A 20,964-nucleotide genomic window follows, 5' to 3' on the forward strand; every position below is an offset into this window, starting at 1 on the left:
GCTGGAGCACCTCTGCTATGGGGACAGGCTGAGGGAGCTGGGGGTGTTCAGCCTGGAGAAGACTCCAGGGGACCTTAGAGCTGCCTTCCAGTACCTGAAGGGATCCTACAGGAAGGCTGCAGAGAGACTTTTCATGAGGGTGTCTAGAGATAGGCCAAGGGGGAATGATTTGAAGCTGAGGGAGAGCAGGGTTAGACTGGAGCTGAGGAAGAAGTTCTTCAGTAGGAGGGTGGTGAGACTCTGGCACAGGATGCCCAGGAAGATTGTGGCTGCCTCCTCCCTGGGGGGTGTTCAGTGCCAGGTTGGATGAGACCTTGAGCAGCTGAGTCTAGCTGAGAGGTGTCCCTGCATATGGCAGGGGAGTTGGAGCAGATGATCTCTGGGGTCCCTTCCAACCTGAGCCACTCTAGGATTGAATAAATCTTCAATTAGAAAGCTCAGGATTTTTTCTTTCAAAGGAATTGAGGCTTTGTTCTTCAGAAAAGAGTTTTGGTTGGGTGTTTTTTTTTTTTTTAAATACTCTAGCATCTCATTCTTCTGCTGAAGCCTGATCCTTTGTGTGCTCTTCATATTATTTACCCTTAATTCCTCTTGCGTTCTGCAGTGCTGATGGAACAGTTTATGCTAACTCACAAAATGTTTCTGCCTCCTGCTGTAAACAGGTTTTGCTTTCCTAGCCAGTGCTGGGCTTGTTTGTCTGCCTGTCAATGCTGTGGCTGGCTGTGGATTTTGGAATGAGTGGAGGGAATCTGTTAATTTCTGTTAATTTTTATTTCCAAGCTGTTTTGCCATGTTGGAGGGGGGGGGGTGGTATTTTTTTTTTTTTTCTGATGGATGCTTTTATGAAGCAGCCTGCTAGACATTTCCTGATACAATGGCAGAGATGCATTTTCATTATCCTTGCCAGAGACTTGGGAAAGGGAGCTGGTAGCTAACCTTAACCTCTGCAAAGCCACTGGTTGCATCCTGGGGTTGTGCAGCTGAAAACCTGCCCAGAAATGGGCTCCTTGCCTGCTGAAGTCACTTCCAAGCCTGAGATGGTTTTTGCATGTGGAGTTATAGAATCAGAGAATTGTTTGGGTTGGCCAAGCCCTCTAAGGTCACTGAGTCCAACCATGAACCCAACACCACCATGGCAACTAAACCATGTCCCAAAGTGCCATGGCCACAGGTTTCTTGAACACCTCCAGGGGTGGGAACTCCACCACCTCCCTGGGCAGCCTGTTCCAGTCCCTGACCACTCTTGCAGCAAAGAAATTTTCCTAATGTCCATCCTAAATCTCACCTGGCACAGTTTCAGGCCATTACCTCTCCTACCACCTGCTCCTAGAGAGAAAAGACCAACCCCCACCTGGCTCCAACCTCCTTTCAGAGAGCTGTAGAGAGCAAAGAGGTGTCCCCTCAGCCCCCTCTTCTCCTGATTTCTTACACAGATGTGTGTCCTTGAGGACCCATTAACACCTTCTGCCTGCCCTTGATCTGAGCTGAGGCAGGGCAGGGAATCGGTGGTGAAATGCTCCTTATCTCCAGCCTGTTCCCCTGAGCCCCTGGGATCCTTCCAGCCTTTCTCTGGCAGTCAGGGAAGCAAATTAAACGCCAGCAGGATTACCATGATCCCTCTGCACACGTGGGAGTGGAGCTTTTGTTAACAACCTCGTTTGGTGCTCGCAGCCTTGTAAGGCTCTCCCCTTCTTCGTTTTAAGCAGGGCATATTCCCCTCAAAGCCCTGGCTCTGCACTGCAGCCCTGGTTTGTCAGAGCACTGAGATTTAAATGTTTGCTTAAGTAGCTTTAGGTGCTTAAGTGCTGTGCTGGGCAGGGAAGCTCTTAAGCACCTTCTTAATGACAATGAATTAGGTTGTAATCGTCTCCTACAAGCTCCCCAGGTGTTTTTGGGGTGTAAGCTGTATGAAGTATTCCTTTTCCTTCTCTGTGAGTCTGTAAGAGGACTCTTCACCCATCCCTCTGCTCTCCATGAGACTTGTCTCAGGCATCTTGCAACTCACAGTTGAGCTGTGGAGTTTCCTTTGGTGTCTGTAGCTGAGGAAACTGGAAAAGACCTTTCAGATCATCAAGTCCAATCATTGGCACTGAAAAGTCCTTGACTAAGCCATGCCCCTAGGCACTACATCTACAGGACTCTTAAATACCTCCAGGGATGGTGCCTCCACCATCCTAGGCAGCCTGTTCCAAAGCCTGAGAACCATTCAGCACAGAAATTCTTCCTAATGGCCAAACTAAACCTCTCCTGGTGAGACTTGAGGCCATTTCCTCTCATCCTACCACTTGTTACCTGGTTGGAGAGACCAATCCCCATCTCTCTACAACCTGCCTCAAACCAGAGCTTGCTCTCTCCTTGGTTTTATGCTGTCAATGAGTTGTTGAGCCAGAACAATCTCCTGCTCCAGGTCTTCTCCTGGTTTCTAACAAATCTGGGGGGGCTTGGGGCAGATTGGCTCAGCAAGAAGTTTGCAGTGATGAGGCTGGAGGGTGTGGGATGAGGTTGAGGTGGTGATCCAGCAGCTGTGGCCAGCCCTCAGGTCCTCAGCAGGGATGGTCCTCCTGCAGAGAGAGCCTGCACATGGGGAGAGCTTCAGTGGAGGGCTTCGTGGTGGTGTCAGACCCCATCCATGGGCACAGAGCTCACCAGAGCTGCTTCCCAGCTGCTCTCTCAGCACCCACCAGGAGGATGCAGTTTATTGGGTTGGCTCCATGCTTGTTATTTCCCTGATTGAATCAGCTGGGCTGTTCCCCTGATGAGGTTTCATGCTGCTGCAAATGAGCTGCCCTGTGCCAAGGCATCTGTCCATATTCCTGACAGCAATTGCTCAGCATGATGAGTTGCTCCTCTGCGCATCAGTCTGAACCTGAAATGACACTTTCCTGCTTTTATCAGGCAAGGAGGCTCTCTCTGTCCCCTTCCCTTATCTCCACAGCCAGGAACAGGAGCGTGGTGTGCATGATGTGGCCGGTTTCAGTCTGGGCTGCAGACAAGTTCCTTCACACCTGCCTTGTTCCCCTGTAAAGCTTCACAGGGGAGGTCAGTGCTTGAGAAAGCTGCAGTGGGACACCTCCAGTTTGCAGGTGGAATCAGTGTCTGCAGGCTTCTCTTCAAAGCTCTTTCTGCTGCTCCCCAGGAGCAAAGCCTCACGTGTGGCTGAACCTGCCCAGCCACCTCTGCTGCACTTAATCACAGCTGAGCAGCTGCTCTCAGCCCAGTTCCTTCCACACTCTGGGGGTGCCTTGCCCTTCCTGGTGTCACAGCAGCCATCCTTCATGCACCCCAGGTGATGGGACCCTGGGACCATCAGAAGAGTCAAGTCCCAGCCTGTTGCAGCTCCCAGCCTGTTGCAGCTCCCAGCTTCTTGCAGCTCCCAGCCTGCAGGAGACTAATGTGTCGCAGCAGTTGGCAGAGGGCTCTGAGTGCTGCAGCAGGGGAAAGATGTTCTGCTGAGGCACCAAGGAGCAGAGCAGGACAGGGACATAGCCAGGAGGATGCTTAGGGGACTTGAGCATCTCCCCTATGAAGAGAGACTGAGAGCCCTGGGGCTGTTTAGTCTGGAGAGGAGAAGACTGAGAGGGGATCTGATCAATGCCTATCAATAGCTGAGGGGTGGGGGTCAGGAGGAGGGGACCAGGCTCACAGTGATAGGACAAGGAACAATGGGTTCAAACTTGAACAGAGAAGATTTCAGCTCAACATGAGGAGAAACTTCTTGACAGTGAGGGTGACAGAGCCCTGGAGCAGGCTGCCCAGGGGGGTTGTGGAGTTTCCTTCTCTGGAGACTTTCCAACCCCACCTGGATGCATTCCTGTGTGGATTACCCTAAGTGATGCTGCTCTGGTAGCGGGGTTGGACCTGATGATCTCTGGAGGTCCCTTCCAACCTCTGATATACTGTGAGACTGTGATAACAAGACCACTTGATCAGACTTTCATCTTCACATGGACACTGCCAGCCATTCCCAAGAGAGGCTGCAGGGATGGGGAGAGTTCCCTTAAACTAGGCAGGGACACAAAGGAAAGGATCTTGTCCTTGTGCAGAAGCCCTGGAGCACCTTCTGCCTAACAGATGGCTGCACAAACCCTGGCAGCCAGGCAGCCCAGTAATGTCCTGGTGAGGATTGGCATCTTCCAGTAAGTTGAAGAAACTTCTGTTATTCCTGGTAGCCCAACCACCATTCCTGTTTCAAGTGGGTGGAAAGGAAACCTGCTTTGGTATCCATAAAACCCTTCTGTGTGCACAGAGGCTCCTCGACAGCCTATTTTAAGCTCACTGATGATATTTTCCCTCAAGATCTGGTAGCCAAACCCTGTCTGGTTTTCATTATTCTTAGCAGAGCTGCCCATCCCCGGGGAGCCTCACGCAGGCAGTGACAGCAGCTCCATCAGAGCCAGCTGAGGGAGGGGTTTGTTACCCTGAAACACACACCCCAAAGAAGGGAAAAAAAAGTTCTCCCAGCTCCTATTTGCACAAGACTCCCTTCCCTCACCTCCCTCCCACTTGCTCTGTTGGTGCCTCAGGGTTTTCTGCAGGAAAAAGCCTGGTGATGCAGATGTGTTTATTGAAACAGAGGATCCAGGGAGAGGAAAACACAGAATGGGAAGCATTTTGCTTCTCAGCTTGAGCAGTGCCCTGAGCTGGCAGCTCTGTTAGCAGTTCAGGCTCTACCCTTGCCCCAGTGAGGCATTGCTGGTTTATTAAGCAGCCTCCTGCTGAGCTCCTATTTTTCCAGTCCATCAGCAAGCTGTGCCTAGAGGAAGGATCTTCTTAAAAAGGAAAGGTAAAGGCAGGAAAATCCATTACTGTCTTCAAGCTGGCTCTCCAGTGGTCAGTCTGTGGGAATGATATTAAAAAAAAAAAAAAAAAAAAGAAAGAAAACAGGATTTTTTGGTGTGTTTGTTTCCATGGAGACTGAAATTATCACAATGATTCCCTGCTTGGCTTCCAGTCCCTTGGACCTCGTGCCTTTCCCATTCCCATGTGTTGCAGGTTTGCCCTCTCTCTGGGATCAACCTTGGTGAGCCAAGATGAAGCATCTGGAATAGCTTGCAGGAGAAGTGAGGGGGTCTGTGAGGAGGCAGGGTCATAGAATCCCAGAATGCCAGGGTGGAAGGGACCCCAAGGATCATCTGCTCCAATCTTTCTAGGTGATAGTGGAGTTGAAAGGAGCTGGCCCAGCACCCTGCCAAGCCTTCAAACTACCCAGTGCAGGGGACTCCACTGCTTCCCTTGGGAGATGATTCCAACTTCTGACTGTTCTCATGGGGAAACATTTTCCTCTGGAGTCCAATGGGAACCTCCCCAACAGTAACCTGTCCCCACCACCTCTTATCTTTCCCATGGGACTCCTTGTAAAATGGGAGGCAGCATCATCCTGGTGGCCACCCTTTGTCTCCTGGTCCATGGATCTTTGGAAGGCAGAAGAAAGGAGAAACAAATTGTGCTTAGGCTGACCAGGCAGAAGCAGAAACCACTCATGGCTGAAGGTGCAGGAGCAAGCAGCCACGTTGGTGAATAACTGTTGGAAGCCTCCATGTTCACTGGGACTGTGGGGTGGTGCCCTCATGCCACAGCCACCTACCCTATTTGGCTTTCTACAACAAGAAGCAGAGAGCTGTTCCTTCCCTGGTTTAGTGCTTTCAGTTAAGGCAGAATCTTGGTGTTGTTTGGGAGGAGGTGTCTCTCCTGGCTTTGGCAGGGGCTGTGTCTCTGCTGAGTGCTGCTGTGATTTATTCTGCTGTATTTATTTAATAAAGGGATTTTTTTTCCCCCCCCTCTCCTTGCTTTTGCAGTGTTCTATCAGTAATGGCAATTACTGACAAAGGTCAGCATAAGCTTATGAATCTGAACCTGTGCTGTGCACATAATGAAATGTCCTCTCAGAACATTAAAGAACAAAGCTAATAAATATTAATTTCAGCCTCAGGACCTCAGAGTCTCAGGTATTCCTAACTCAGCAATCCTTCTGGACAGGCTGTGGTGGCAGGGCTGACCTCTGCCTGTCCCTCAGGTTTGGAATGGTTGCCTGCTCCTTGGGGCCACTTTGTTCCCTGCTGTCTCAGATACACAGCACAAGGCAGGGAGTGCTCAGCTCCTTGGCACCTTTCTTAGGTCCTCTCATCTTGGTTCTGATGGTGGCACATTTCACTCTGACACCTTTAAACAGCTTCTGCTTTTATCCAAGTGCCCAGCAGTGCTCTTCTGAGGTTGGTGAGGATCCTAGTGCAGCCCCAGGCCAAACCCTCCCTTTCATGCAGAAGAAAAACTTCTCCTGCTTCAAAAGATCAAGGTGAAGAATCTCCATCTCACAGACACCATGATCTTGCTAACAGAAGTTGGCGTTTCCTGGGCTGGATGTGCTGAGCTCCCTGCAGCACCCAGAGGAGCATGGCCATGGGTTTGGCTGTATGACAGTGGCACTTTGTCCCACAGGCTGTCACTTGGCTGTCTGGGGACACTTGGGACCTTATGGAGAATCATTTGCTTCCCTGCAGTGGTGGCAGGTTCCATCCTTTTTAATCTGTCCTGTTGGATCACCCAGCAAAGGTTGATTTGATATTTTTCCCCTCTCTCTGCTTTTCTTCCTTTTGTCAGCAAGTTCTTTGTGGCTCTTATTTCCTCAAACCAGCCCCCAGCTCCCTGCTGGAATAGCTATGCTTACAACTGGCCCTCTTCTTGCTGGCTCTGTGGGACTGCAGGTCCTGTGGGAACCTTAATTTACCACTTTGGGTTGAAAAATGGATGGGAGGTACCCAGCTGCTGTGAAGGGTTCCTGCCACTAAGACGTTTCTCTCTGTGTCTGAATAAATTTATTTCCTAACAACTCTTCCCAGGCAGATTATAGCAGGCTTCCAGTGACAGAATTATTTGACAGCATCCCTTGATAGTTCAGCATCTAGAGCCCAAATCCTGAGGACGTTTTGCAGTTTGTTTTCTCTTTAATCTGTTCCCTTTATTGCTGAGAGCAGGAAATAGATTGTGGAGCTCTTAGCCTTGATAACGTCATGGCAACGTCCATCTTCTTTGAGCTGAAACCATTAAGTGGTGAAGGAGGACAGAAGGAAAATAGCAGAGGGGAGGGTGAGCATCCAACCAAATCCTGGTGTGAATGGCCTGCTAAAACACCTGGAATTTCGCAGGCCTGGTTGCAGCTCGCTGTTGTTAACTTCTTCCTTTTCAAGAGGATTTCCTCGCTGTGATTGGAGGCTCCTTGGGAGTCGCTTCTCCCCCCATGCACATAAATCACTGCCCCCTGGCCGCACTCGGAGCACTGAGCCCAGCCCTTCTCTACCTGCCCCTGAGAAGCAAAGCCAGGGGAGGGGGGAGGACGAGAGAGCAGCTGGTGGGAGCACGCTGCTGCATGATTGATGGTGGTTTCTTCTTGCAGTTTCCTGCTTTTTCAACTTCACCACCCCGTCTGGGATCGTGCTGTCGCCGAACTACCCAGAGGAATACGGCAGCAGCCTGCACTGCGTTTGGTTGATTATAGCCAAACCCGAGAGCAGGATCCACCTGGCGTTCAATGACTTCGATGTGGAGCCCCAGTTCGATTTCCTGGCTGTGAAGGATGGTGGGACTGCGGAATCTCCAGTGCTGGGAACCTTCTCAGGAAACCAGATCCCCCCCTCCCTGACCAGCAGCGGGCACGTAGCCAGGCTGGAGTTCCAGACTGACCACTCCTTGGAGAAGAGAGGCTTCAACATCACCTTCACCAGTAAGTACCAGATGCTTTCCATCTGGGTTTCATTTCAAGCTTTACATTTTTGGTGGAGGTTGCACAAGAGTTTGATGTCCCTGCAGTCATTGCAGTCCCAAAGTCTGAAAACTGGAACAGGTTGCCCAGGGAGGTCATGGATGTCCCTTCCCTGGAGGTGTTCAAGATCAGGTGGGATGAGGCCTTGAGCAACCTGGGCTGGGGGAAGTGTCCCTGCCTGCAGCAGGGGATTGGAACTGGATGATCTTTAAGGTCCTTTCCAACCCAAACCATTCCTATGACTTGACTCAGCAGACCATGAAAAACCTGTGAGGAAGCCTGAAAACCAGAGATGACTTCAAGTTTGTGGCTGGACAGTTGAGGATTGGTGTCCAGCTTGGAGCTGACTGCATAAGCCCCTCCTGGCTGTGAAGTTTAAATGGTGTCCAGTGGTGTGGAAGGAAGAGTTTGCCCCTGGGTTATGCATCCATGGAGCAGCCAAGGTCTCTGTCCCCCCACCAGCTGCAGCTTGCAGTGTGAGGTGGGCTCTCATCTCTCCCTCTCTCTGCCTCTATTCTGCTCACTGAGCTGAGATAGAGCTTTGTGGCCAGCTCAGTGCTGATCAGGAGGAGCAATTAGAGCTCAGAGAGAATCACAGAATTGTTAGGGTTGGGAGGGACCTCAAGGCTCATCCAGTTCCAACCCCCCTGCCATGGGCAGGGACACCTCACACTAGAGCAGGTTGCTCAGATGTTTGTGTTCAGCAGTCAGTACTCTGACACTTTGCTGGCACCTAAAAGCATGCAAAGCTTTGCAGATAAAGGCAAACCTGTAGCAATGTTTTGCAGTCTAAAGCCCTGACACTGCCACAGAGCTGTTTATTTGCCTTCACCTAAACCCAGCCCCCAAATCTCAGCTGAAGGCTGTGGTAATTTCATCCTTCTATTGTCCTCTAATTTTCTAAAGAGCATTATTAAAGCCATTCAGAGAGCTGATAAATGACTTTGTTAGAGCAGCCATTAGTGGCACAGCTCAATTAAAAGCCTTTCTAGCTCTGATTGCACCTCCTCTGTTAAAAAAAAAAAAATCAAATATCAGAGGTCTGAAGAAATCCTTTGCCACGCTGCAGCAGGCTGAAGGCTTCTCATCAGATGGAGCAGCTTGTGTGTGGTGCCACACAGCCAGGGCTCAGTCCTAGATCTTGGACATTATTCATGGATGCATGGAAGGGGTTGGGTTGGAAGGGACATTAAATCTCAGCGAGTTCCACCCCCCCTGCCATGGGCAGGGACACCTCCCACCAGTCCAGGTTGCTCAAGGGCTCATCCTGCCTGGTCTTGAACATCTCCAGGGAGGGGACATCCACAGCCTCCCTGGGCAACCTGTGCCAGTGTCTCCCCACCCTCACTGTCAAGAATTTCTTCCTCATCTCCAGTCTCAATTTCCCCTCTTCCCCTCTCATCCTATCACTACAATCCCTTGTTAAAAGTCCCTTCCTGGCTTTCTTGTAGGCACCTTTAAGGTACTTGTGAACAAGTTCTTTACTATGAGGGTGGTGGAGCACTGGAACAGGTTGCCTGGGGAGGTGGTGGAAGCCCCATCCCTGGAGACATTCAAGGTCAGGCTTGATGGGGGGCTCTGAGCAACCTGATCTGGTTGGGAACATCCCTGCTGGCTGCAAAGGGTTGGAGTAGGTGACCTCTAGAGGTCCCTTCCACCCAATGCATTCTATCATTGTATGATCTTGTGAACAAGGAGACATCCAGAAGCGCTGGTGCTGCCCTCCAGGATGCATCTCTGGTACATGCCATACCCATGTTGGGAGTTGTGGCTCTCCCCTGCTTGCAGCCATCTTTTTAAAGCAAATTTGGTGTTGTTGTAAATGACTCTCTAGTACAGCTGAGTTAATCTCCTCTGACTGCTGGAGCTACCAAAAGGGAGCTCCTGAGTCTTCCTCAGACACTTTGCCATCCTCCCCTTCAGCTGAGGTACAAGAGGAGACAACATATTGCTGCCAGGGACAGGTAGCAGAGCAGAAGGAACAGGCTCAGACTGTGTTTTCCCCTCTAGCAGTGCATCTAACAAGATCCTGGAAGAGCAACAATGCTCCAGGAGAAATCCAGAACTCCCCTTGAACGTGGTCAAGTGCATTAAAGATCCTAAAAGCCTGTGTGTGTAAGGGTTCTGGAGGCTTTCATCTTTCATGTGCTGCTCCTCTCTGAAAACCACCTCCCAGCACAGGGAGACAGAGTACAAAATGAAGCACTTAATGGGGAGCTAAGGCCAGGGAGTGAGCTGCTGGTTGGTTGGCTGCTCTGGTTTTTAGCTGCTGGAAAAGGGCAGAGCAATGTCTGTGCAATTCCACGTGCAGCTTTGCAACACCCAAGGAAGGTAATTGCTGTGTGTCCTTCCCTTTGTCCTGCTAATGGTGACAAGCAAGGGCAGGGGCTCTGTGGCAGTCAATCACAAAGCATGCTGAGAGGACCCTTAGTTGTAAGCACAGGGCCTGAAAGCTTCCCTTTGTCCTCATTAACAGTTAATTAACGTCCTCAGTATTCCTGCACTGTGGTGTTTGCAGAGGTTGTAAAAATCTCTCCCTCTGTTGAGTATTTCTCTGTTTTCACCACTGAACGGTGGCCAAGGAAGCAATTTGGTTCTGCAGGCTCTTTTCTGGCCCCTGTTGCTGCTGTGCCACAGCACCTCCTGGATGCAGGTGGCTTCAATCTCATCCCTTCCCTCTCTCAGCTTGCAAGGAGAGTCAGGGAACAGCAAAATTCAAGTGACTTCAACTAGGTGAGAAGCTGAGTGGTGGGAAAATATCCTGGGGTGTCTTAGCTGTTTAGAGAAGAGGTGGTGAGATGATTTGTGCCCCAGCCTGACTCATCTATGTGGAGCACAGCAGCAGTGCTGGGCTGATGGATGGCCAAATTCAAGTCCATGCTGTTTGGTCCTCCCCTTGGGGAAGGTTCACTGTGCAGGGACAAGATTGCAGCATCCCAGACTGGTATGAGTTGGAAGGGACCTTTTAGAGCTCCTCTAGTCCAAAGCCCTTGCAGTCAGCAGGGACATTTGCACCTAGAGCAGGTTGCTCAGAGCCCCAAACAACCTGACCTGGAGCGGTTCCAGGCATCGGTCATCTCCCACCTCTCAGGTCAAGCTGGGCCAGGGCTATTTTCTCCATGGGGAAGACCTGAACCTGCTGGCTCATTCCTGAGTTCCTGGCCCAAGGCTTTTATTTCTCACTGTTCCCTTGTCCTTCCCTCTCAGCATTTAGGCACAACGAGTGCCCTGACCCCGGCGTGCCTGTGAACGGGAAGCGGTTCGGTGACAGCCTCCAGCTGGGCAGCTCGGTGTCCTTCCTGTGTGACGAAGGCTTCATTAGGACCCACGGCTCAGAAACCATCACCTGCATCTTGAAGGAAGGAAACGTGGTCTGGAACAATGCAGTGCTCAGATGTGAAGGTAAACTGGATCCATCTTCCCTATGAGTTTGCAGGTGGAAGCCAGAGGGAGAGGAGCCCCTGCTGCTGGCAGCCTTTGGGGGGAAAATATTAGTTCAGATAAGAAGGTGCTGCTCTTCTTGGGTGTTAGGAACCAGTTCTGCACCATGAAGGTGGTGGAACACTGGCAACAGGTTGCCCAGGGAGGTGGCTGGGACCCCATCTCCAGAGATACTCAAGGTCAGGCTGGACAAGGCTCTGAGCAACCTCCTCTAGTGGAGGATGTCCCTGCTGACTGGATGAGCTTTGAATGTCCCTTCCAACCCAAACCATTCCATGGTTGTCTTTCAGGTTGAAAGGAGGAAGTGTCAGTGGTGGTCAATAACTTTTATACTAAGAAGTTGGACCTTTTTTTCCTTTTTTTTTTTTTTTTTTTTTTTTTTTTTTTTTTTTTTTTTTACACTGATGTACAATTTCCCTTCTGCCAGCAGCAGACAGGGAGATGCCTCTCTGGGTTTGATTGAAGGTTTCCATTACCTTCACAAGCAGGAGCCTCTCTGTTTATGCATTTAAGAGCAGAAAGAAAAACATACATTAAATGAGACACTTTCCATCAACTTTTTTTCCTCTCTGAAAGCTTTAGTAACCTCATGCCATTAACTTGGGCTTTTTTTTTTTTTTTCCCCTCTCTGATCACAGTGTTGATTTCTTTGACTCACCCTTCACTCAGTTAAGTGTCCATTTTAATGAGCCTCTTTATACAAGGAGGAAGGACAGAGATCTAAAGTGCTGTTTAGAGCTTGGAAAAATTAATAGGAAAGAAAGAGACCTAAAAAAAAAAAAAAAACAACCAAAACCCAGAGCTGAAAGATGCATAGAAGTCCTGACAGGAGATGATGTGGCCTTGGGGCAGAAAGGAGCCTCTTGCTGAAAAATAATTGCTTTGAATCCAGTTGAGATCAATTTCCTTTCCTCTGACATCCTTCAGATCAGAAGTGAGGGGTTTAAGCCCAGACTTAGGTTTTCAAGGTCATCTGTTTAAATATTTGAGGGTACCTTAGAGCTGCATTTCAGTGTGCTGAAGGGGAAGGGACTGTTTGGAAGGGCTTGGGGTGATAGGATGAGAGGCAACAGTTTGAAACTGGAGCAGGGGAGATGGAGGTTGGACATCAGGAGGAAGTTCTGCACAATGAGGCTGGGGAGACACTGGCACAGGTTGCCCAGGGAGGCTGTGGATGTCTCCTCCCTGGAGGTGTTCAAGGCCATGTTGGATGAGGCTTTGAGCAGCCTGGGCTGGTGGGAGGTGTCCCTGGCCACGGCAGGGGGGTTGGAACTCGATGAGATTTAATGTCTCTTCCAACCCAACCCATTCTCTGAGTCTATGACTTGACTCAGCAGGATGTGGAGAAACACCTGGGTGATGAATCCTGCAAAGTGCTGGGCAGGGGGACCACGAGCTGAGAGGCACAGACAGCACTTTCCCATCCCATTTGCTGCTTTCTGGAGGCCAATTCGTGGCAGTTATTCAGGGCTTTAGGATTTTGTACCTCTGGTCCATCAGATCCAGTGTCCTTTTCCCAGACAAGATAATAAGATTCTTTCAGCAGGGAGCTGAAGGCACGAGGAACCACAGAGTGGAAGCAATGCCACAGTGTTGTGATGTCCCTTGTGGTAGAAAAAACAAGACTCAATTACTGGAGATATGAAAGATCTCCTGGCACCTGCAGCTCCTGAAATGCAAACTGACCTTGCAGCTTCCTCTGGTTTTATATCTAATAATTATGATTATACCTTGTCCCCTTAGAGTCATCACACAAGGTCAGGCTACTGACTCCCACAGATTTCAGTAGCAGGCTGCTACAGCCTCAGCTGAAGCTGAAAAGGCAATTTCTTACCAGCTGCTGGTGTTATTTCATCTGGTTCTGATGGGACTTAACACTCCTGGAGAAGCTGTTGGCTGCTGGCTTAAACAGAGGATGCTTTGCTGCATTACAAACTGGCTGGATGGGTCCAAAGAGTGGTTGGAGAGGAGTGGAGTTAGATCCAGCTGGCAGCTGCAAGAATGGTCAGGGATTGGAACAGGGAGGTGGTGGAGTCCCCATCCCTGAAGGTGTTCAAGAAACCTGTGGCCATGGCACTTGGGGCCATGGTTAAATGGCCATGGTGGGGTTGGGTTGATGATCTTAGAGGTCTTCTCCAACCTTAATTCTATTCTGTGAATAGAATAGAAACCTTAACTCTGCAGCTGGCAGCTGCAGGAATGGTCAGGGAATGGAACAGGCAGGTGGTGGAGTCCCCATCCCTGAAGGTGTTCAAGAAACCTGTGGCCATGGCACTTGGGGCCATGGTTGAATGGCCATGGTGGGGTTGGGTTGATGTTCTTAGAGGTCTCCTCCAACCTTAATTCTATGCATAATGCCTGAAAGCTGCGGCGTGGCAAGCCAGTGCTGCCTGGCAGGGAGGGGTACATCAGAGCCCTTCGCCTGAGCTGTGCCATTCTCCTTGTCCTCAGCACCCTGTGGTGGGCACCTGACGTCACCCAGCGGAACCATCCTGTCCCCGGGCTGGCCTGGCTTCTACAAGGACTCCCTGAGCTGTGCGTGGGTGATCGAGGCCCAGCCAGGCTACCCCATCAAGATCACGTTTGACAGGTGCTCAGCCTCTCACAGGGCTGCTCTTCAGGGTTGCTTTTGGTGGTCCCAGCAGTGCTGAGCTCTAACCCCTGGAGGAGAGAGAAGGAGCTGCTCAGCTCTCTGTCTGCCAGCATGTTCCCTATTTCTCTTCTTTTTGCCTTAATTGCTGACAAGATATTAAAATTCACCTAACATTCAAGGAGAAAAGGTGGGAAATGGGGATTTCTTTTTTCCTCTCACCCCTCCTTGTTTTGCCTAACTCCTGCTAATCTGCAGAGCTATTTCTGACACCCCTAAGACACCTTTGGGGAGGCTGAGCTCCCACGTGCTCAGCTTGCCAGGAGGAGCAGCAGTGAGGATCTCACCCTGGGTTCTCCATGCTGAGTCTCATGCTTTGCCCTGGATTGCACTCTCTGAGGAGGGCTGTGCTCTCCTGAACCTAGCTCTGTGTCTCTGAGAGGTGATTGCTCACCTAGTGTGAGATGTTTGCTGCTGCAGACTCCTTGGTGTCAGCAGATGAAGCAGGTGAAGGAGCAGAATGAAACCAAACTGTGTAGGAGGGGAACAAGCTCTTTACTATGAGGGTGGTGGAACACTGGAACAGGTTGCCCAGGGGGGTGGTGCAGGCCCCATCCCTGGAGATATTCAAGGATGGGGCTCTGAGCAACCTGATCTAGTTGGGGATGAGCAATCAATCTAGTTGAGAGGTGTCCCTGCCCATGGCAGGGAGGTTGGAGTAGATGATCTCTGTGCTCCCTTCCAACCTAAGCCATTCCATGACTCTCTGTCCCTGCTTACTGCAGTGGGCTTGGACAAAGATGACCTCTAAAGGTCCCCTCCCACCCAAACCTTCTATGATGTGTTCTCAGTAGACGTTCAGGTCAGGCAGTAGAAAGAGACCCAGGGTATTGTCCTGTGCTGCCTGAATCATTGGAGCAGAGCTGGGACTGCAGTGGGAAGGGGGAAATGATCCCTGCTGGCTTTTCCCAGCCAAGTTCTTGTGTCCCTTTCAGATTTAAGACAGAGGTGAACTACGACACCCTGGAGGTGCGAGACGGTCGCTCCTACTCTTCCCCGCTGATCGGGGTCTATGATGGGACTCAGGTGCCTCAGTTCCTCATCAGCACCAGCAACTACCTCTACCTCCTCTTCACCACTGACAAAAGCCACTCTGACATTGGCTTTCAGATCAGATATGAAAGTAAGTGCAGGTTGTCCACGTCACTTGGTGCTCTCCAGCAGCACCCTGGACTCAGTCAGAGCCCCTTTGGATGTTCTCCTCCCCTCTGCCAGGCAAGGTCCTCCCATGACAGCAACAGGAGGATGTGAAGCTGCAGCTTCTGCTCCCTGACCATCCTGCTTGTTTAGAATGTTTGCCTCTGGAGGACATTGCTGATGTTAGGAGGCAGAGCTGAGCTCCTCTGCCTGTTTCATCTTCTGACTTTGGGGGACAATCCAGGAGGATGGAGACTCCCTTTTTATGTGGAGTCCCATTGGAGAAGAATAGGGGTGATGGGGACAGGTCACTGCTGGGGAGATTCCCATTGGACTCCAGAGGGAATTCCTCCATGAGCACAGTCAGAGATTGGAATCACCTCCCAAGGGAAGCAGTGGAGTTCCCTGCACTGGGCAGTTTGAAGGCTCAGCTTGGCAGGGTGCTGGGCCCAGCTCATTCCAACTCCACTATCACCTAGAAAGGTTGGAGCAGATGATCCTTGGGGTCCCTTCCAACCTGGCACTCTGTGACTCTGGGGCATGGTTTAGTGTTGGGTTGATGGTTGGACCTGATGATCTTAGAGCTCTTTTCCAACCTCTATGGTTCTATGACTTGGAGCTCACAGGAGGAGCTGAGCTTTGCCCTGGGCTGATCACAGCAGGCTCTGCAGCCCCTGGCTGCTCTGACACGAGTGAGTTTTTCTTTGCCACAGCTGTGAAGCTCCAGTCAGACCACTGCCTGGATCCAGGGATCCCAGTGAATGGCCAGCGCCACGGGAACGATTTCTACGTGGGAGCTCTGGTGACCTTCAGCTGTGACTCAGGCTACACCCTGAGTGACAATGAAGCCCTGGAGTGTGAGCCAAACTTCCAGTGGAGCCGGCCTCTGCCCAGCTGTGAGGGTAAGGAGACCTTCTGCAAGAGCACTTCTGAAGGCCACAGTGACATTTGGTTGTGTATCCACAGCAGGTTGACCCGCAGAGGCCGCGCTCGCTCCCTCCGCGGAGGCGTTCAAGGTCAGGTTGGATGAGGCCTTGAGTGTCCTGGGCTGGTGGGAGGTGTCTCTGGCCATGGCAGAGGGTTGGAACTGGATGATCTTGAAGCTCCCTTCCAACCCAACCCATTCTCTTTGGTTTGACTGTGGTGGGTAGGGCTTTGTTTGGACCTTCAGAAGGACTGATGTTCCTCCAGCTGGTGATGGGGCTTGCAGCCTTTAATTCTTTCCTCTTTTTCTTATTGTTGCAGCTCTCTGTGGAGGCTACATTCGTGGTTCCAGTGGTACCATCTTATCCCCAGGCTTTCCTGATTTTTATCCCAATAACTTGAACTGCACCTGGACAATAGAAACATCCCATGGAAAAGGTGAGAAGCCTTCAGCATGGAGGTGATTTAGAGGTGGACTGGAGGACAGTGGTAAGTGGCAGACAAAGTGCTCTTGGTGGTGATGTTGATCTGCAGAGGGAGAAGTGGAATCAGAGAATTGTTTTGGTTGGAAAAGACCTTGAAGATCATCCAGTCCAACCATCAACCCAACCACTAAACCATGGCCCCAAGTGCCACAGCCACAGGTTTCTTGAACACCGCCAGGGATGGGGACTCCGCTACCTCCCTGGGCAGCCTGTGCCAATCCCTGACCACTCTGTTCCTAATCTCCAATTTAACTCTCCCTTGGTGCAACTTGAGGCCATTTCCTCTTGTGCTAAGACCACTATGGCCATTAAACAATGCCCTGAAGTGCTATGTCTACACATTCCTTAAACACCTGAGCATGGAGTGGATCACTTCCAGGCATGGGACAGACCTCAGGCTCTGCCTGACGTCCCTGGCTCTGCAGCTCTCCTTTCCAAGAGCTTTGCCCACACAGCAGGACAAGCGCAGCTCTCTTTCACCACATCTCCTGTGCAGCACAGCCCAACCTTTTGTCTTGGAGAGCAACTTCAAGAGGATGGATCACTGATGATTAGGGAGCAAGTTTTATGACCATGGGCAGGAGGAGGTAATGTCACCTGATGCACTCAGGACCTGCTTGGGGGGCAGCAGAGGAAGGGTCCAGACCCTTTATGTAACTCCCTGCCCTTAGGTAAGCTCCGGCTCGCAGCGCACCGGCAGCTCTCATGAGCCAATTTTGTAAATCCTATTTGTGTTCCAGCAAATAAACTTGTCCATGAGCAGCAGAGTGCATTAAGGGAGCCACCACATGCTGGGAAAAGCATTCTGGTGAGCAGCAGCAGCAGCAATCCTGTCTTCATTAATCCAGCCTGCCTTGGATTCAGCTCTCTGGTGAGACGCTGCTTATCCTGTAGCAAAGTGATGCTCTGTGTGTGAGGGGCTGCAGCTCTGGTGGCCTCAGTGCTTTCAGCCCACAGAATGTACAGAAGGGCCTGTGGGGATAGGATGAGAAGCAATGGTTTGACAGTGGAACAGGGCACATTGAGGTTGGGCATCAGGAGGAAGTTCTGCAGGTCTTGGGCAGGAGCTTGGTCTCTTCTTGCTTGTCACGTTGGGCTGGGAAGCTGAGGGTTAGAGCCTGAGAAAAGAAGTTGACTGTTTGATATCAAAGAATCTCTCACTTTAATGAAAGGAGCATGTCCATATTGTGTTCTCTTAGACCTTTTCATCCCTCTCCTTACCCACTGCTGGGGGCTGCCTCCAAGGTTGTTCTCCAGGAGCTCATTAGAAACAAACCAAAGCACACGGTGGGACCTCTCTCACTGCACTGCTGCCCTGCTGCAGGGACCAGGCTGTGACTGCCAGCAGCACAGCTTCATCCCCAGGCAGAGGCACCTTTCTTGTGTCTGTGGAGCTCTCTGGGCTTTGAAATCTTCACCTAGGCAGTGGCTTGACTGCAGGAAAGCTCCAAATCCACTTAGAGGTCAGGGGGGGAGGAGAGGACAGATGGAGGACACTGCACAGTTATCAGCTGGCACACAGCCAGGAAAGCTTCTCCTTGTCCCTGTGGGTCAGGTCAGTTGGTCATTTCCCAGTGTGATGGAAGGAGATGGACAAAGAGACCTGTCCTTTCCTCTGCTGCCTTGTGGAAGAAGCTGAAATGTGTTCAGATGCTGGGCTGTGAGCTGGGGGGGATGTGCACATCCATGGATGTCCTCTCCCTCCTCTCCCAACACTGCTCTGTCCTTCTGGGTGATCTCTCCCAGCTGTGGCTGTGTTTAACTGCTGTGTCCTGCATTGCAAAGAGCTTCTCCCAGCTCTCTTCAGCATTCCTGCAACATCTCTTCTTCTTCTCCAGGAAGGAGCAGTGGAACAGAGTGAGCCTGAGTCAGAGCAGTAGCCACAGAAATGGAATTAATTTAGTCCTTGGAGAACAGAACAGGTTGGAACAAAAAGGCACAACTGGAGCCCGTTCTCAGCTAACTTCAGCAGGGCAGAGTCTTCTGGCTGGGCTTTGTCCTTCTGGGTCACACAGGGTTGCAGAGGAAGGACAAAGCCCAGCTGAGGCAGGATGGTTTCTGACGTCAGGAGAGCAAACTCAGTGGTTCTGTGCTAGCAGCTCTGCAGGGCACTGCCTGTGCTCCTGCGAATGTCTGGAGAAGGCTGAAGCACCTCTGGGAGGGATGTGGGGATGCTGAGCCTGGAGAAAAGCAGCCCCAGAGGGGATCTGAGCAATGCTCAGCAAGAGATAAAAGGTGGGGGGCAAGAGGCTGGGGCCAGGCTCTGTTCAGTAGTGCCCAGTGACAGGACAAGGGGCAGTGAGCACCAACTGGAAGCCAGGAGGTGCCACCTGAGCAGGAGGAGAAACTTCTTTGGTGTGAGGCTGCTGGAGGCCTGGAGCAGGCTGTCCAGAGAGGTTGTGGAGTCTCCTCTGCAGAGCTTCCAACCCCACTTGGATGTTTTGATCCTGGGCAAGCTGCTGTGGGTGCCCTGCTGGAGCAGGGGGGGTTGGACTGGATGATGCCAGAGGCTCCTTCCAACCCCCACCCTGCCCCAGGCTGGGATTTTCTGTGGGTGCCCTGGGTTCATCAGTCACTGCTGGGTAAATGTGCTGCTCACTAAACCCAGAAGCTTCACCAGCTCTGCTGCAAGCAGGGGGTGACTTCCCCTGCCTGAGATGTGTTTGGCATTGGCCCTGATTTTCTTTGTCCTCCTTTTCTGTTTCCCACACCTACTTTTGGTGCTCGGGGGCAGAGGAGGGAGGGGAGGTCCCAGCACTGCTGCTGTCCCAGCCTGGGAAGTCTTTCAGCACTCAGGGAATAGAATTTGAGGCTTGTGCCTCCCAACCCTCCAGACTGCAGCTTGCCATGCCAGTGACCAAGCAGAGCTGATCTCCATCATGAAAGCTGCTCTCAGGTTCCTCAATCCCTGAGCTTTAGGAACACCTCACACGTGGCCAGCCCACAAGTCCCCTAATTCAGACAAGTTGGTTGCTGTAGTCATTATTTTTGTGTGGCTTGCAGACACTGATTTACTTTATGGGCTCCCAAGCTCTACAATTTGGCTTTAAAAGCAGCTTAATATTTTTGAGGTATTTAAACGTTTAAAGGAGATAACTTTTTTTTTTGTTGTTTTTGTTTTTAAATCTGCAAAGTGATTTCTTTTTGCCTTATGATTTGTTTTGCTGTTTCTTTTACAGAGAATGGGAAGGGGGGGGAAGGGGAGGAGGGGGGGGAAATAATAATGATAATAATAATAATAAAAACCAAACCCACAACTGCATTTGCAGAGACATTTTGTGCCACAGTAAATTTCAGACCAGAGCAAAGGTTTAATGGGAGTCACAAATCCTTTCAAATGAGTTGATAATTAGTCCTGGTGGCTGCAGTTCCAAAGCCCTCAGCTGGCTGTGCTGCTGGAGAGGCTCTGTGCCCTCTGACTGAGTTATCTTAGGAGATGTGGAGTTCAGAGGCTGACCTCCCAGCTCTGGGGACTGAATTATGCTGGGGTTTCTCTGCTGGTCTGTTGATTCAGGGGCAGTTAGCACTCCATCACTCCTCCTTCTCTTCTTTTTCCCTTTTCTTAGTTTTTTTTTTCTTTTCTTTTTTATCTTCATTCTCTTAGTTTTCAATTTTTGCCCCTCCCTGCCCTCTTCTCTTGCCCCTCCCTGCCCTCCTTCCATTCCCCCCTGCCTCCCCTCTTCTCTTGCCCCTCCTTCCCCCCTTCTCTTCTCTTGCCCCTCCTTCCCCCCTTCTCTTCTCTTGCCCCTCCTTCCCCCCTTCTCTTCTCTTGCCCCTCCTTCCCCCCTTCTCTTCTCTTGCCCCTCCTTCCCCCCTTCTCTTCTCTTGCCCCTCCTTCTCCTCTTCCCTCTCCCTTCTTTTCCCCCTCCTGTTATTTCTGCTCCACTCTCGACTGGGATTTGCAGACCCAAGGGTATGAATTTCCTGGCAGCTGATCAACAGGGACCACATCAGATGCTTTGTATTCCCTGCCTCTCCCCAAGCTTTCAGGCCAAACCAGGTCATGTCTGTCACCAGTTGACTCCACTGCTGCTAAGAATAATAAAGATTTGGAAAGCATTAGACATTTCCTACCTGCCTGGAGCTTTGCAGGGGGGATATTGGAACTGAAAATGTTCTGTCAGGCTCCATCTCATGTTTCCCTGGCTAGGAGGAAGGAATTGTCAAAGTGCATCTTGGTCATCACTGAGTAGTGAGTCAGACAACTTCTTCTGCCTGGGACACTGAAGGTTACAATGGAGCTGCAAGGAGAGGGTTAAGGATGGGGAGAACTTGGGACAGCTGAGATGGGAGAAGGGCAACCAAATTGGGGAGGGGTCTGGAGAACAAATCCTGTGAGGAACAGCTGACAGAAATGTTTAATCTGGAGAAGAGGAGGCTGAGGGGAGACCTCCTTGCCCTCTACAACTGCATGAAAGGAGGTTGGAATGAGGTTGGGGTTTGGGTTGGGGTTTGAGGTTAGTATCAGGTGATAAAGAGTGGGGGGCAGGAGGATGGATCTGGGCTGCTCTCAGTGGTGCCCAGTGACAGGACAAGGGGCAACAGGCACAAACTAGAACCCAGGTGGTTCT

General features: G+C 51.0%; 1 protein-coding gene across 1 annotated transcript in view; it reads left to right on the forward strand.

Moving 5' to 3' along the window:
- The window catches only part of CSMD2 (CUB and Sushi multiple domains 2), a 352,515-nt gene that overhangs the window by 222,145 nt on the left and 109,406 nt on the right, over positions 1-20,964 (forward strand). Inside the window, exons 14-19 of the mRNA XM_054395468.1 lie at positions 7,391-7,717; positions 10,964-11,158; positions 13,649-13,787; positions 14,783-14,970; positions 15,698-15,886; positions 16,230-16,346. Coding sequence (XP_054251443.1) covers positions 7,391-7,717; positions 10,964-11,158; positions 13,649-13,787; positions 14,783-14,970; positions 15,698-15,886; positions 16,230-16,346 — 1,155 coding nt within the window. The remainder of the gene's footprint in view (positions 1-7,390; positions 7,718-10,963; positions 11,159-13,648; positions 13,788-14,782; positions 14,971-15,697; positions 15,887-16,229; positions 16,347-20,964) is intronic.

The sequence above is a fragment of the Indicator indicator genome, chromosome 33 (genome assembly GCF_027791375.1).
Source record: "Indicator indicator isolate 239-I01 chromosome 33, UM_Iind_1.1, whole genome shotgun sequence".
Lineage (NCBI taxonomy): Eukaryota > Metazoa > Chordata > Aves > Piciformes > Indicatoridae > Indicator > Indicator indicator.